Below are 15926 nucleotides of genomic sequence, written 5' to 3'. Positions count from 1 at the left end.
TCCCTAGAGCCTCAGCTGCCGGAACCAGGCTGCTCCCACCCTGCGAAGCTCTGCCTTCATGTTTAACACAGGGTCTAGTCCTGACAGGTGGTGTTGGAAAATCCTGACATACCTATGAGGGCAAGTAAAATGAGCCAACAGGATGCACTGGAATACCCTGCGGGGGCGTCAACCTGCAGCTGCACAACCCACCGCCTCCACCCGACGGAGCGGCTTTTAGCCGGGAAAGCTCATGCTCAGGTGAATCTGTCAGTCTGTGAAGTGCCGCGGGACTCCCCTTGTTGCTGTACAGTTCCGCAGGCTTTCAGAGCCGGACCCAGGCCCTTTGAAGGCTGGAAGCTGGAGTCGGGCTGCAGCGCCGCGGGCCGGCCTGAAGGGGAACCAAAACCCTGCCGCTATTTCAGGCGTGCGCACTACACGTGTCCCGCAGCCCAACCGCCGGGAAAGCTTCCCTAGCTCCGCGCTGCAGCGAGCAGCCGCATTGCATAATTCGCCTCCGGCGGACTAACATGCCCCTCCTCCCTTTCCGGGGCGTCTTGTCTATCCTCCCACTGCGTTTCTGTGGTCGTCCGAGGAGCAGGGGAGCGCATGCGCACAGCCTTCCTGTGCCGGCTGGCCGGCTCCACGTTGGGACAGGGCGAGCGGAGGGACCATTGAGAGATGGAAGCGGGGGCTAAAGAAGAGCTAGGTACGGCGTACGCTTTTGGTTGGGGCTCGTCATGAAACTGAGGCGGGGCGGGAAGGGCAGCTGCTCGCTGTGTGGAGCGGTTACATCGCACGAGCAGGCGGGGGAAATGTAACTCCCCCGCAGCTTGGGAGAATGGTTTGCTCCGCTGGGAGCCCATGTAGTGCGGGTGGGACAAACCATTGCGGAGAAGGGGCGAAGGATTGAACCAGGTCTGCAGCCCCTCTGTGCCTGCCCTGCGTCTGCTTGAGTTCGGCCTCCCGCGTGGGGGGGCGCTAGGTGTGCGGGAACCGGGCGCTGACCCCGGAGGCTGCGGGGCAGCCGAAGGGCGGGGGTATCTCGGCAGTGGGCGAGGCGCGACGCGGGGATGTGACTGGCAACATCGCGGAGACGGGAACCTCCCCACCTCCCCCCCGTCTGCTCTGTGCTGTGACAGTCCCAGTAAGGTGCAACGGGGCGGTGAGAAACCAGGCCCGGACAATCCCTTTTCCGCCCCGGTGCCGGACTCCCGAACGTCCCCGACCTCCCTCCCCAGCGCTCTGCGTTGTGCCCTCCGACTCCAGCTCGCAGCAGGGCGGCTAAGGGGTGGGGAGTCTCTCCGTGTCGCAGTCTTACTGATGCGTGTGTTGTGGAGCCTTAACCTCGTTCTCTTGCTGCCCCTACCCTCCACGCAGATCGACCATTCGATTTCTCCTATTTTCACGTCGACTTGCAAAAATAAATCTCTTCTCTGGTTTTGGCTTTGGGAGCAATGCAGGGAAGAAAAAGTTTAGGTGTGAGAACAGAGAGATGCTCATTTCGGCTTAAGCTGCTTGCTCTTTGAATTTATTTTCTGTTACACCCGTTCTTGAAACTTTGAAGTGCAATTCCTCAATCTCTGCCTAGCTCTTTAGAAAAAGGAGTTCTGCAGCATAGGCATTTTCTTACTTTGGAAGTCTGATTTTACAGTTTGTAAAAGCAACATTCTCTTGCACAATGGGGGGGTCAGTAGGCTTTAAGAGCTAGAAAGGCTCCTGTTGACTCTTCTAGTAGTAGGCATCCTTCAGTCTACGTAGACTATGGATCGCGCCCTTTATAGTTTCAATTTAGGACTTCATTTACAGCATCTACTGTGACTATGAAGACCCACACGAGAGTGACAGTCCTTGCTGCATCTTTTGCAGATGTGGTGGGTGTCTGGCAAGTCCTTAGTGTGCTTTCTGTGCACTCGCTTCTCCTTTGCTAGCTGTCTGATCTTCATCTCGCCCTTCTGAAGGCCCTTGTGTAACCCCTGCCTCCATCTGCTGTGGTCGTCTGCTAGTTCTTCCCAGTTGTCCAGCTCGATGTCTACCTCTCTGAGGTCTCTCTTGCAGACATCTTTGTAGCGCAACCGGGGGCATCTGGGAGGTCTTTTGCCAGAGGCTAGCTCACCATACAGGATGTCTTTTGGAATCCTTCCATCATTCATCCTGTGGACGTGGCCAAGCCAGCGGAGCTGACGCTGCGTGAGGAGGGTGTGCATGGTTGGGATTCCAGCTTGCTCAAGGATGGCAGTGTTGGTCACTCTGTCCTTCCATGATATTCCAAGGATGTGCCTGAGGCAGCGCAAGTGGAAGACGTTCAGCCTCTTTTCCTGGCGGGCATACAGGGTCCAAGTCTCCCTGCCATAAAGGAGGGTGCTGAGGATGCAGGCTCTGTAGCCTTGCATTTTGGTGTGAGTGTACAGCTTGTTGTTATTCCACACTCTCCTAGGCTTTAGATGAAAGGTTCTTGGCTTCTCTTTAAGCCCCTTAGAGAGGAGCTCCAGAACTGACATCAGATACTTGGGATTTTTACTCTCAGGTAATTTTCTTTTGATTTGACATCTCATGTAGGCCATAAGTCTTGCCTCTTTAAGGAGCTTTATGTGTTTCTAGCAATACATTGTTTCCACTTCACTCAGGTATGCTGTGAGGGTAAATGTATGGATTACAGTACTATTTGATATAGTGGAAAGTGTCATAGCATGAGAGCAGTGGAGTTAACTGGTGTCCTAAAAGTTGATATGTCACAAATTGTACTGGGAGTTTGTTTCCTGTGTAGCTTTTAAAAGAGTATATATACATACTGGCTTACAACTTGTGTGCATATATATGTGTGCACATTTCTATTGCAATATTGTTGTGCATACACTATGTAACTACTCAGTTAAGTTAAAATTCTGTGTATTATCATCATCAGTACTTTTCAAGCACCAGTCTTAAAGGAGAATATAGTGAAAATTCAGGGGTAGTGCCTGCTCATTTTAAATAAAATTAATAATAGTGTTTTAATAAGTTTTTTTTCTTACAAACATTTCTCCAAACTTAAGTATAAACAGAAGAGTAATAGACATTTGAATGTAATAATACATATATTCAGACATAGCTTTTATTTATTTTAACTCTTTGTAAAACTAGTTTACTCTTCATTTGCAACCTGAACTGTAAGCAAGTTCAATAAATCTGTCTTGGCCTTTTGTATGCCTCCAGGTATATTGAAAAGTTTTGAGCATGAGCTTTCGTGAGCACAGACTCACTTCATCAGATGCTGGTCTTGGAAATCTGCAGGGCCAGGTATAAATAAGCCAGAGCAAGGGTGGGGATAACAAGGTTAGCTCAGTCAGCAAGGGTGAGGCTTACTACCAGCAGTTGATCTGGAGGTGTGAACACCAAGCGAGGGGAAGCTGCTTCTGTATTTAGCCTGCCATTCGCAGTCTTTGTTTAAGCCTGAGCTGAGGGCGTCGAATTTGCAGATGAAGTGTTGAGCTACACTTATACAATGTACGTTATACACTTATACAATTGTACATTATACAATTGAAGGGATTGAAGAATTTTTGTCTATGTCCTGTATGAATATGAGTGAAAGAGAGAAATATAGAAATCCCGAAAGGAAAAGAAACAGAACCTGAAACACTTTGATAGAAAATGTGTAGAGCATGTGAACGTGTGACTTTGAGTGGAAATTTTAATCAATCAGTTGCCTCCGAGCTATAACTTGTGAAGTTCTGTCATTGTACATCTTTTCTGTTTGGAATTTTATGGTAATAGCAGAGATGGATTTCAGACTCCTGGTCTCTCCGCTAAAGAAGAATCTCTCTTTGTCCGTTAGCAGTATAACGGGCATGACATGCAACTGAGAAGTTCTGATTTTATTCAGCAGAGGCATATAGAACATAGTATAGGTTCATTTTCTTACCTGTTGTATGAATTCTTACATCCACGATAATGTTTTGGTAGCAATATTGTCAAAGAAACGACAGTGTTCCGGCTAACTGAGAGACACAGAGACTTCTCTGGGGTAGAATTACAAGGTGTTTATTATGCACATAAGGTATCTCTCCAGGGAGAGGGACCCTGGATATCAAAGTAATGGAACTTTTATACTCTTAACTTGCATACAGCTGATTGGTCAAACACTGTAACTAGGATACATTGGATACATTTGATTGGATACAGGCAAGAGTAACAGGTGAACAAAAAGATCATTTTTCAACATCCTATCTTGACAGGACACAGTACTCCTAGTTCAGTTAGATCCAGTTCCTTCCAGCTCCTTGCAGATCGTGCTGTTCATTCCTGAGTGGGGTCGTACCATGGTCAGCTTCTCTGCCAGCAAGCGGAGTCAGCAAGCGGAGCCAATCACGTGGGCACTTAGCCTTACAGAAGCCATGTTAGTTATGCTAACTTTATACAGTTTGCCACAATATTATTAGTTGCTCCAAAGTCCAGTGAATAAGGTGAAAGAACACAGAGCAGGACTAAAAAATTTGAGAGGTTGGATAGTCAATTATTGTTTAAAAGTTGGAATGTGGATGGAATACTTATCATTATAATGGACATAGTGTCTTATGTTCACAGTAGCCAAGTGGCTCTCAAGGAGGGGGATTAAAAACAGCTTCTTTTTATTTTCATCCAAACTTATCACACCCTTACTCAACATTGATATGAAGCGCCTAAGGCAGGTCAGAGGTGAACATTTTTTCTTCCTCCCTCTTTCATCTGTAATAGAAGGTAGCAGTAGTACTGGTACTGCACATAGTACTGGTATTGTAGTATTCCTGGCTACCTGGCAGCTGTATGCTTTTTCTACCCGACAGCTGTATGCATTTGTCTAGTACAAGGGTGAGCAAACTTTCTACGTCAGGCCATGCTTTTTGTCCCTGCAATTAGCCCTGTTCCCCCAATCTGTGTAATGTAATCTGAATTGACAGAAATTTCACTTTGTTCATCTGAAAAAAAAAATCCTTTCAACACAGAGGAGAAAACAAGTCTGTTGAATGTAAAAACTTTGTTAATCAGTATATAAATGTGAATATACATACAATAAAAATTTGAAATACGTTACTGTTTTTACGAAATGGAGAATGCTTTATATATATGTATATGTATGTATATAAAAACTCTTTATCTTGCTGTTTCAAGATCCCATCCCACCCAGTCTCCAGCTTGGGGGCAGAGGAAACCCCAAACAAAAAAACAACAGCTCCCTGCTGTTTAAAGAGCGCACTCCCCACAACCCTCCTGGCAAAGTTAAACAAAAGAGCAAAACAAAAGATGAACATAATTGCAACTTTTTTTTTTTTTTTTTTTTTTTTTAAAAGGCTGAACTGTTTCTGAAGTTGAACTAAGAGGCTGTCCCAGGAGTTGCTCACATCTCTGACCCCCACTCAGCTGCCTCTGCTACATGCACCTCCTGGTTTGCTCAGGCTAGGAGACCGGTAATGATTCCAGCGCTCCCAGTGGACATAGGGGCAGGAGGGCTGGTAGCACAGGTCAGCCTAACCCAGGGAGGCTGCAGAGGTACCCACAGGGGGAAAGGAGGAGGAAGAAACAGAAATGAAGCCAGCTGTCTGCCAACAGCAGACAGAGGCAGGCAGGAAGGCATGCTGCTGAGCTGACAGAGGCTGTGGGAGGCAATGGAGGGCTCCTCTGGGGGGGCGGGGTGAGCAGATTGTACTGCACTGCCCTTTTGAAATTTCTCACCTTCCACCAAAGTGACATGCGTGTGCGGGGACTGAACCGGGGCTAGGGGTGGGGTTGGACCAGAGCAGCATGCAGAAGGGTTGAACAGGGGCTAGGAGCGCCTGTGGCTGCCGCTTCTCCAGGACTCCGGGGGTGGGGGGGAGCACCCATGGCTGCTGTTTCCCTGGGGCCAGGAGCACCCGCAGCTGCTGCTTCCCTGGGGCTCCAGGCTGGGAGCACCTGCAGCTGCTGCTTTCCCAGGATTCCGGGTGGGGAGTGCCTGTGGCTGCTGCCTCCCTGGGCCTTGGTTGCAGTGGGAAGGAGCTGCCCCTCTGTCGCCCCCGGTGGGGGGTGAGCCAGAGCCATGTGCGGGTGGTGAGTGGGGCCAGGAGGGGGCTTAGCTGGGTTTGGGGGGATATTGTGCCAGGGCTGAAGGGGAAGCAGGATTTGAGTTGTGTTAAAGTTGTGTTAATGTGAGTTGGGCACAACTCGAAATGACGCATTTTGAGGGTTTACTGTACAGAGAGCTGTCGACAGTGATTTCTGTCAACAGAAGAGATTTCCTGACCAAACTTCTGTTGACAGAGTATGGCTGCACATGAAAGCCAATCAGGAGAGCGCTCTGCTCTGTTGACAGAGCGTCTAGGCTGCCTGGATACTGTCTTGACCAAACAGACACCTGGAAGCACAGCAGACAGAGCTGCCCATTGTTCTGGTTGCCCTGTCTGTTGAGAAAAGGCTACCGCCGCAGAGCATCCACCCAGTTTTCCTTTTTTTTAAACCAAATCTTTTGAGAGCAGCGTTATGCCTCATGGCTGGGAGGCAGAATGCTGCTGGCAAAAATGCTGAGTTTTGGCGACACACTCGATAAAATGCATTTTGTGTGTGGACTGGGGTTTTGTTGTCACAACTTGCTAGTGTAACCATAGCCTTAGTGATATATCATCATTTTCAGGTGTTGTAATCATTCAGAAAGACTTGTTTTGGTCTAGAGGACTACAGCAGTTGAGGTAAAGAATATGGGCAGAAGAATCCAGGCAGGCTTGCAAACGTAGTGAGGAGGGTTTTAAACTAGATTCGGGCGGGGGGAGGTGACACAAGCCCTGAGGTAATTGGGGAAAGAGGAGGGAGCGATCAAGCGAGTGTCCTGGGTGAAGAGGAGAAAGTGGGCCAGTCGGCCACTTCTCTAAGATGCTTGTACACTAATGGCAGAAGCCTAGGGAACAAACAGAATTAGAGGCCCTGGCACAGTCAAAGACATATGAGGTGGTTGGAATAATGGAGACTTAGTCAGACGATTCGCGTAACTGGAGTATGGTTGTGGAAGGTTATAAACTGTTTAGGCAGGACAGACGGGAGACAAGGAGGAGGAATTGCGCTCTATGTGAGGGAGCAGTATGATTGCTCAGAGCTCCAATATAATGAGGGAGAAAATCCAGTTAAGTGTCTTTGGGTTAAGCTTAGAGGCGGAAGTAACAGAGGTGATGTTGTAGTTTGGTGTCTGCTATAGACCGCCAGATCAGGAAGATGAGATAGATGAGGCTTTCTTCAGGCAGCTAAGTCAAGCTTCCAAATCACAGGCCCTGGTTCTCATGGGAGACTTTAATCATCCGGACGTTTGTTGGGAGACCAATACAGAAGCACACAGACAATCCAGGAAGTTTTTGGAGAATGTTGTGGATAACTTCTTGGTACAAGTGCTGAAGGAACCGACCAGGGGCCATACACAACTTGACCTGCTGTTCAGGAACAGGGAAGAAGAAGTAGGAGAAATAGAAGTGGTGAAATCCTGGGCTGCAGCGACCATGAGATCGTAGATTTCAGGATCCAGACAAAAGGAAGAAGGGTGGACAGTAAGTTACAGGCCCTTGATTTCAAAAGAGCAGGCTTCAACTCTCTGAGAGAATTGATGACCAGGATCCCTTGGGAAACGAAGATGAAGGGGAAAAGAGTTCAAGAGAACTGGCAATATTTTAAAGAAGTCTTATTGAAGTCACAGGAACAAACAATCCCGCTGCATAGTAAGAAATACTTGGCTTAACAGGGAAATCCTTAGTCAGCTTAAACTCAAAAAGGATGCATACAACAAATGGAAATGTGGGCAGTTGACTAAGGAGGAGTATAAACATGCGGCTGGAGAATGCCGGGGAGTAATCAGGAAAGTGAAAGCACAATTGGAACTGCAGTTGGCAAGGGATGTGAAGAGTAAGAAGATTTTCTACAGGCATGTTAACAATAAGTGGGTTATCAGAGAGGTAACCTAGTGACAGACGATGTAGGACAAGCTGAAGTACTCAATGCTTTTTTTTGCCAAAGACTTCAGAGACAAAGTCAACTCCCACACGAAGGTCCTAGACAATGCAGTATGGGAAGGTGGAGGTCAGCCTTCTGTGGGGAAGGAACAAGTTCTGAGCCATCTAGAAAAACTAGATGTACACAGATCTGTGGGTCTGGATTTAATGCGCCCAGGAGTACTGAGGTAATTGGCAGATGTCATTGCTAAACCTTTGGCTATTATCTTTGAAGACTCTTGGAGATCAGGAGAGATACTGGATGACTGGAAAAAGGCAAATGTAGTGCCCATTTTTGAAAAAGGAAAGGAGGACAATCCAGGGAACTCTAGACCTGTCAGCCTTACCTCAATCCCTGGGAAGATAATGGAGGGGATCCGTAAGGAATCCATTTTGGAGCACTTGGAAGAGGAGAAAGTGATCAAAAGTAGCCAACATGGATTCACCAGGGGCAAGTCCTGCCTGACCAATCTGATTAGCTTCCATGACAAGGTAACAGGCTGTGTGGACATGGGGAAGTCAGTGGATGTGATATACCTTGACTTCAGCAAAGTTTTTGATATGGTCTCCCCCAACGTTCTTGCCTATAAGTTAAGGAAATATGGATTTGATCCTTGGACTACAAGATGGATAGATAGCTGGCTTGACAGTTAGGCCCAACAGATACTGGTCAATGGCTCAATAGCTAGATGGTGGTCGGTTTCAAGTGGAGTGCCGCAAGGCTCGGTTTTGTGGCCGATGTTATTCAACATTTTTATTAATGACCTGGGTGAGGGACTGGCTTGCACCCTCAGCAAATTTGCAGATGACACAAAACTAGGAGGAGAGGTAGATACATTGGAGGGTAGAGAGAGAATCCAGAGTGACCTGGATAAATTGGAGGACTGGGCCAAAAGAAATCTGATGTGGTTCGACAAGGAGAAGTGTAGAGTCCTGCACCTGGGGCGGAAGAATTCCCAGCGTTGTTATAGGCTGGGGACCAACTGGCTCAGCAGTAGTACTATGGAAAGGGACCTATGGGTTATTGTGGATGAGAAGCTGGATATGAGTGAAGTGTACCCTTGTAGCCAAGAAGGCCAACAGCATACTAGGGTGCATTAGGAGGAGCATTTTGAGCACATCTAGAGAAGTGGTAGTTCCATCTATTCGGCACTGGTGAGGCCACATCTTGAATATTGAGTCCAGTTTTGGGCCCCCCAGTATAAAAAGGATATGGATGTACTGGAGCAGGTTCAGCGGGCGGCAACAAAAATGATTCAGGGGCTGGAGCACAAGACTTATGAGGATAGGCGGTGGGATTTGGGCTTGTTTAGTTTACAGAAGAGAAGACTGAGGGGTGATTTAATAGCAGCCTTCAACTTCCTGAAGGGGAGCTCTAAAAAGGAGAGTGAGAAACTGTTCTCAGTGGTGGCAGATGAGAGAACAAGGAGTAATGGTCTGAAGTTAAAGAGGGACAGGTGTAGGTTAGGTATTTGGAAGAACTACTTCACCAGGAGGGTGGTGAAGCACTGGAATGCATTGTCTAGACAGATGGTGGATTCTCCATCCCTGGAGGTTTTTAAGTCCCGGCTTGACAAGGTCCTGGCTGGAATGACCTAGTGGGGTTTGATCCTGTTTGAAGCAGGGGGCTGGACTAGATGACCTCCTGAGGTCCCTTCCAGCCCTATGATTCTATTCTGTGTGTTTGTGTAAAATCATGATTTTAATGTGGGTCTGTAATAAAATATTTCACTATAAAAGAACAATAAAATCCTTACTGTGAATGGTATTGATTGCTTAGTTTATCAGTGAAAATATTTTTGTTTTTGCTAGTCCTTTTGACATGTGACATTTAGTATATGGAAAGCAAAACTGACTATATGTCAATTTATGTTCTGAGTCTGGTAGAATTGTCAACAATAATTATTCTCAGAGCACAACTTATTTTCTGTAATCGTCTGGTCTTGGTAATGCTGAATGTTTCAAAGTCACACTAAATCTGAATTGCAGGGTACAGGACTAGAAAAAATGACACATTTGTCCAAGAAAGAAGAGGAAGAAAATCCTGTAAGTCAGGTCACTGTATCAGAAACTGATTTTTTTTAAAAATGGTGCATTAGAAATAGGCATCTTTATTGACTGGACATCTCAAGATTTACCATTGTGGGAAGTATAATTACCAGTAATTTGTGATAAAACAGATTAAACTTGTTACAGCAAGTTTTAAACATTAAAGTAGTTTTCTTTCTTTCAAAAAAGTTAAATCATATATTGTTAGGGTATTTTAGAGTAGATGCAGTTCCCTGTTTACTGCCAGTTTGATAGGGGAAAGTATGTCTTATTTTGCCAGCCTTTTTTTTTTTTTCTTTAATGTGCAGCAGCTCAGGAATGACAATTCTTATTTTTAAATTAATTTGGAGATCAATTTGATTTGCACAGTGGGATGATCAGCTGGTCCTGGCCGCAGGGAGCTAAATCCACACAGCTCTGCCAGCGCACCTAGAGCATGTCCAGCAGCGTCACTTTGACCAGTTATAATCTAGACTTCAGTCTTGCAACGGTGTAAATAATTTGACATATGTGATCATGAAAATGCCTGTTTTAGGTCAGACCAATGGTCCATCTAGCCAAGTTTCCTGTCTTCTGATGCTGGCCAATACTGGATGCTTTTGAGGGAAAGAATAGAAGAGCTATTATCAAGTGGTCCATCCCCAGTCATCCTGTCCCAGCATCTGACAGCCAGAGGTTTAGGGACATTCAGACTGTGCAGTTGCATCCCTGACCATCTTGGCTAACCATTGATGGCCCTGTCCTCCATGCACTAATTCTTTTTTTTTTTTGAACTGCATTGGCCTTGTCTACACTACCACCCTCCTTCGAAGGAAGGCTGGTAATTAGGGTGTTGAGAGTTTACTAATAAAGTGGTGCCGTGCATACACAGCACTTCATTAAGCAAATTCCGCCCCCCTCCAACGGCAAAATTTTGAGGAGTAAGGGGACTGGGAAGTTGCCCCAGCACTTAGAAGTACTGGCGGGTGTGCTGCGGCTAGATGTGTGCTGGTACTTCAAAGTTTAAAACTTTGGAGTTGCCGTGGGAGGGGAGGGGGGAGAATTTGCTTAATAAAGTGCTGCCTATGCACAGCAGCACTTCATTAGTAAACTCATTAGTAAACTCCCAACACCCTGATTACCATCCTTCCTTAGAAGGAAGGTGGTAGTGTAGACATAGCCATTATGTTTTTGGCCTTTACAACATACCCAGTAGCAAGCTCCAGAGGTTTACTGTGCATTGTGCAAAGAAGTATTTCCTTTTCATCTTATATATTATTTGTGCTGTGTCTGTCTGTCTCACAGAATCATAGGGCTGGAAGGGACCTCAGGAGGTCATCTAGTCCAGCCCCCTGCTTCAAGCACAATCAACCCCCACTAAGTCATCTCAGCCAGGACCTTGTCAAGCTGGGACTTAAAAAACCTTGAGGGGGATGGAGAATCCACCACCTCTCTAGGCAACACATTCCAATGCTTCACCACTCTCTTGGTGAAGTTGTTTTTCCTCATATCTAACCTACACCTCTCCCTCTTTAACTTCAGAGCATTACATATTTACTTCCTAATGGTTCTTAATATTCGTTAGCTGTTTTTTGACTGCTGCTGCTGTTCTCAGAGAACTATACACAATGATTCCAAAATCTTTCTTGGGTGGTAACAGCTAATTTTATACCCTATCATTTTGTATATATACGTTAGAAATTATCATCCTATGTGCATTACTTTGTGTTGGGATTACTCACCGGCATAAAGTAACTTCTATGTATAATGTTTGCCAGATTGCAGATATACTTTGCAGTTGCATAATACTGGGTTTGGGTCCTTCTCATATGTACAGTAGGGAGTATAACAGGGCCCTCTGCCTCTTCTCCACATTGTTCAGAAACCCTTTTGATGATCAAATACCTTATTTACAAATGAGGATTCCCAGCACCTTCATACTATATACAGGTCTGTTCCAACAGTCATAGGAAGCTCCCAGCTCCTGCAAACAAGTAGGAAAGAGCTGCCTTTTTCTTCCCCTTGGCTGCCTGCTGGATCGCTTGGCTAAGCACGTGAGGATCTCTATCTCTTCCTCCATCATCCTGATCATGCATTCTGTAGCCTGCCTGGGGAAGGCCCAGCTGCACTTGCAGTTCCGCAGTTTCCTTTCTGAGCATTGTTTCTGATGTCTGCACTCCCTGATTGATTTAGCATGGGGGCGGGGTGGACTTTTTTGCATTTGGGGCCAGTGACCCACAGAAAAATCAGTCAGGAGCCACATAAGTGAGGAGTAGTGTGGTCCTTGACTGCAAAATAACAGCAGAAAAAGGGAGACACTCCCCTCATGTACCAGCCCCAGAGCCTGGGGGCGGGGGTGGGAGGGGGCAGGGTTAATACATTTGTGTGCCCTTCTTGGCTCTGGGATGGGGCCAACAATGAGGAGAGTGATGTGGGAGGGGGTTGCCAGGAAGTGGGCTTGGAGTGTGGGGTCTTGACAGGAAGGAGGGTGCAGGAGTGGGCTTTGGGTGGGGGTCTGGGCACTAGGGGGTGCATGAGAGGGGTGGGTGTCTGGGTGGGAGGAAGGGTACAGGAGAGGTTGGGGTGTGGGGACTGGAAGGGAGAGATCAGTGTGGGTTTGAAGGGGGAAAAGGAGGAGGAGGAGGAGTAGCAGGGTGGGGGTGGCGGGGGTGCCGCATGGAGCCACTTTCTGTCCCTTTGCCCCCTGGCAGAACCTGTGGGGGCTGGAGCTGGCCCTGGGTCTGGCTTGCCTGATCTGGCTTGTGAGGCTTGGGGCTCCCCACCCCGCACCTCACTGTGGGCCAGATGCTGGAGAGGGGAGCTGAGGCAAACTGTGGTCCAGATCTGGGCCGTGGACCAGGGTTCCCCTCCCCTGCTTTAGTACTTTGTGGACCAAATCCTTCCTGTTTCTGTTAGCTTGCTTCCTTATCTGTTGCAACCTGCGGTCTCTGCTGGTCAACAGTGCACAAGGAGGAGTCTGTTAAGGTTGAGTCCTGTGTTGTAGTATTTCACTTATAACCTCCTTTCCCAACATTTCTGCTCACTTTGGCAAGCATCATAACCATAATGAGAGAGTAGGTGGGCATGGCTGGCAGGTGTGTGTACAGACAAAAGAAATTCAAACTAGGGCCAGAAAATTCCCTTTGTGGGAATGCAAATGTGATTGTGCTACACTTCTCTACAGATGGGTATTACCCTGGCAGACATCCTCCTGCTCAGGTTAAGCAAGGAAACCAGGGAACATCTCCAGGCATGTGGCTTTTACCCTGTTCCAAATGCAACCCACCTATGTCTTGCTTCGGTTGCTGTCTCCAAACTTAGGCTGATCCAATGCAAAATTTAACTATTCAAGCAGAAAAACAGCAAAGGAAGAAGAGGCTATTGCTATCAATCTTTTTACCCTGATTCCACCAATACCTTCATGTTTTCTCCTACCTCTGCATTTTAATGTGGGAGAAGATCCCTTTAAGAAAAAGTCTTCCAAGACTGTCCTCTAAATTTCTCCTTAAAACTCAATTTTGCTGCAAAGCCTCCAAAATATTTGCCAGTGGGTAGGCAGCTGGTGTGCTGTTTCTTATTATGCCATTAATACAGTAAAGTCTTTGATATCTGACATCCATGGGACTGGGAGGTTGCCGGAAAATCAAATATTGTGGCAGTATATCTAGCAATGCATAACACTAAAGAAAAACAAGATTAGATATTAAGAAACAAACAAAAATGTATGCAGAGTACTTTGTTTAGCAACAACAGTAGTATTGTACATTGCAAACATCCTGTATTTGCTGTGTGTATTTGTATGTACTTTTACTATTCGGTACTTATGGACAACATAATTAAAATTTACTTGATCTTTAACTTAAACAATTCTGTATACTGTCCTTATTTTAACTTTCACTATATGGCTGGGTCTACACGAGCTCCCTTCCGAAAGGAAGGGGCATGTTAATGAGCAGGTTCGAAAGATGCTAATGAGGTGCTGCAATGAATATGCAGTGCCTCATTAGCGTAATGGAGGCCATGGTGATTTGAAGGTGTGGCTTTTCGAATCGTGCACTGCCTGTAGAGAAGGGACCTTCCGAAAGGACCCCCCAGTTTTCGAAAGCCCCTTCTTCATAACACTAGATAGGAAGAAGGGGCTTTTGAAAACTGAGGGGTCCTTTTGGAAGGTCCCATTTCTACGGGCGGCGCACGATTCGAAAAGCCGCACTTTCGAATCGCCATGGCTGCCATTATGCTACTGAGGCACTGCATATTCATTGCAGCACTTCATTAGCATCTTTCAAACCTGCTCATTAACATGCCCCTTCCGGGGTTCGTGTAGACACAGGGTACATGTACTGTGCTTATGTGAAACTTAACTAACATTTACTTGTTCTTTAACTTAACTTTATTTCACCACTTTTTCTTCAACTTAAACACGGCAAAATTTACTGTATGGACTTTAGTTCTCATCATTTGTGACACTCCATCACTTCCACTTCAGCTGGATCATCCCCTTCCACGTCACTTTGCTTTGGCATATCTTTTGTGTGTATGGGGTGTACAGGGAGGGGTAGCACCTCTGTTGGAGGGACTTGTCGTACCCTTTCGGGGGTAGTCCGTCCACTTTGGTCCCCACCTGTCACTCAGCTCTCACTTGTGGCTCCAAGTAGCTTCAGCATGCGCAGCAGCCACACCCCAGGCAATGGCTTCGACAGGCTGGCCAAACCAGGTGAGTGTAACTGATGGGGCTCAAAACCTCGGTGAATTTTCGGGTGTGCCTACCCAGCATGTGAAGTCAGTTCTAGTGGACTGGGCGGAAGAGATCATTTAGATCCAACGGCTCAGAAGGCGGTTCTGCAACACTTTGTGGAAAGTGAAGAGCTTGACAAGGCACGAAAGACGTCAAGGCCATCCACTACAATCAAAGAAGTTACCAGTTGTGACGATTCTACGTACCACTGGTGCCTGGCTTCCAAGGTCGAGAGAGTAGGATTGCTCCCATGCAACGGCTCTACCACTTACACAACTTTCATGCACAGGTCCTGTGCAAATCATCATATCATTACATCATCCAAGTCCTGCGGCGATGGGGGAGGGGGCGAAGCGACAGGTGGAGGTTACCACTAGGAGTCGTAGTCCCAATCCTGCACGTAGGTGGTCTGCGGACAAGTGATCATCCAGCTCTGTACCTGGGGCAGCAGAGTTGCCCGGCAGCATCCCAGGCATCTGAGCAGTCCTCTTTAGGACAGCACTGCTCACCCTAGTAAGGGAGGAGCCTAGAAAAGGTGGCCTAAAAACTACCTGCCCTACAACAAGTGGCCAGCAAGCCGCGGCTGGCAGTTCAACTCTACTTGCGGTTGAAACCAAAAGAAAAATTTGAGAAAACTTACCATTGGTGTATAGAATGTTTGTACTCTCATGGATCGAGGAGCTGTTGCAAGACCTGAGAGAAGGACAGCTCTCATTGCTTGTGAACTAGCCCACTATAACATTGATATAGCAGCATTAAGTGAAACAAGATTGTCTGGGGAAGGTTTCTTGAGTGAACCAGGAAGTGGTTATACCTTCTTCTGCAAGGGTAAGACTGAGACAGAGGATAGAATACATGGAGTCGGTCTGACAATAAAAGAATACATCAGGATTGGTTCGATGAGGACTAAGGAGAAATATGTTCAGCACTGGAAGTAAAGAGAGAAAAGCCTTTATTGAATGGCAGAATGACCCCTCCTCAGCCTCCAAACGGGACCACTTCAAGCACCTTCAGAGCAAAACACAGAAAGACCTCCGTCAGATACAAGACAGCTGGTGGGAGAGCAAAGCCAAAGAAATTTGAGCACTGTGCTGAGACCCACAACTCAAAGATGTTCTTTAGTGCTATTAAGACTGTCTATGGACCTTCTAAACCAAGGACTACCCCATTGCTCTCATCAGACAACACAACGCTGGTCAAAGATAAAGAGGGCATCAACGAAA

At 46.7% G+C, this 15926-nt stretch overlaps 1 protein-coding gene across 6 annotated transcripts in view; it reads left to right on the top strand.

The window, feature by feature from the left end:
- The first annotated feature begins 617 nt into the window (after positions 1-617).
- The window catches only part of SLC36A4 (solute carrier family 36 member 4), a 232796-nt gene continuing 217487 nt past the window's right edge, over positions 618-15926 (top strand). For all 6 annotated transcript variants that reach the window (XM_074984046.1, XM_074984052.1, XM_074984083.1 and 3 more), the window contains exon 1: positions 618-688. In XM_074984046.1, coding sequence (XP_074840147.1) covers positions 661-688 — 28 coding nt within the window. In that variant the 5' untranslated portion in view covers positions 618-660. The remainder of the gene's footprint in view (positions 689-15926) is intronic.

Source organism: Carettochelys insculpta, chromosome 1, assembly GCF_033958435.1.
Source record: "Carettochelys insculpta isolate YL-2023 chromosome 1, ASM3395843v1, whole genome shotgun sequence".
In the NCBI taxonomy this organism is placed as follows: domain Eukaryota; kingdom Metazoa; phylum Chordata; order Testudines; family Carettochelyidae; genus Carettochelys; species Carettochelys insculpta.
This window is presented reverse-complemented; position numbering and strand designations above follow the sequence as displayed.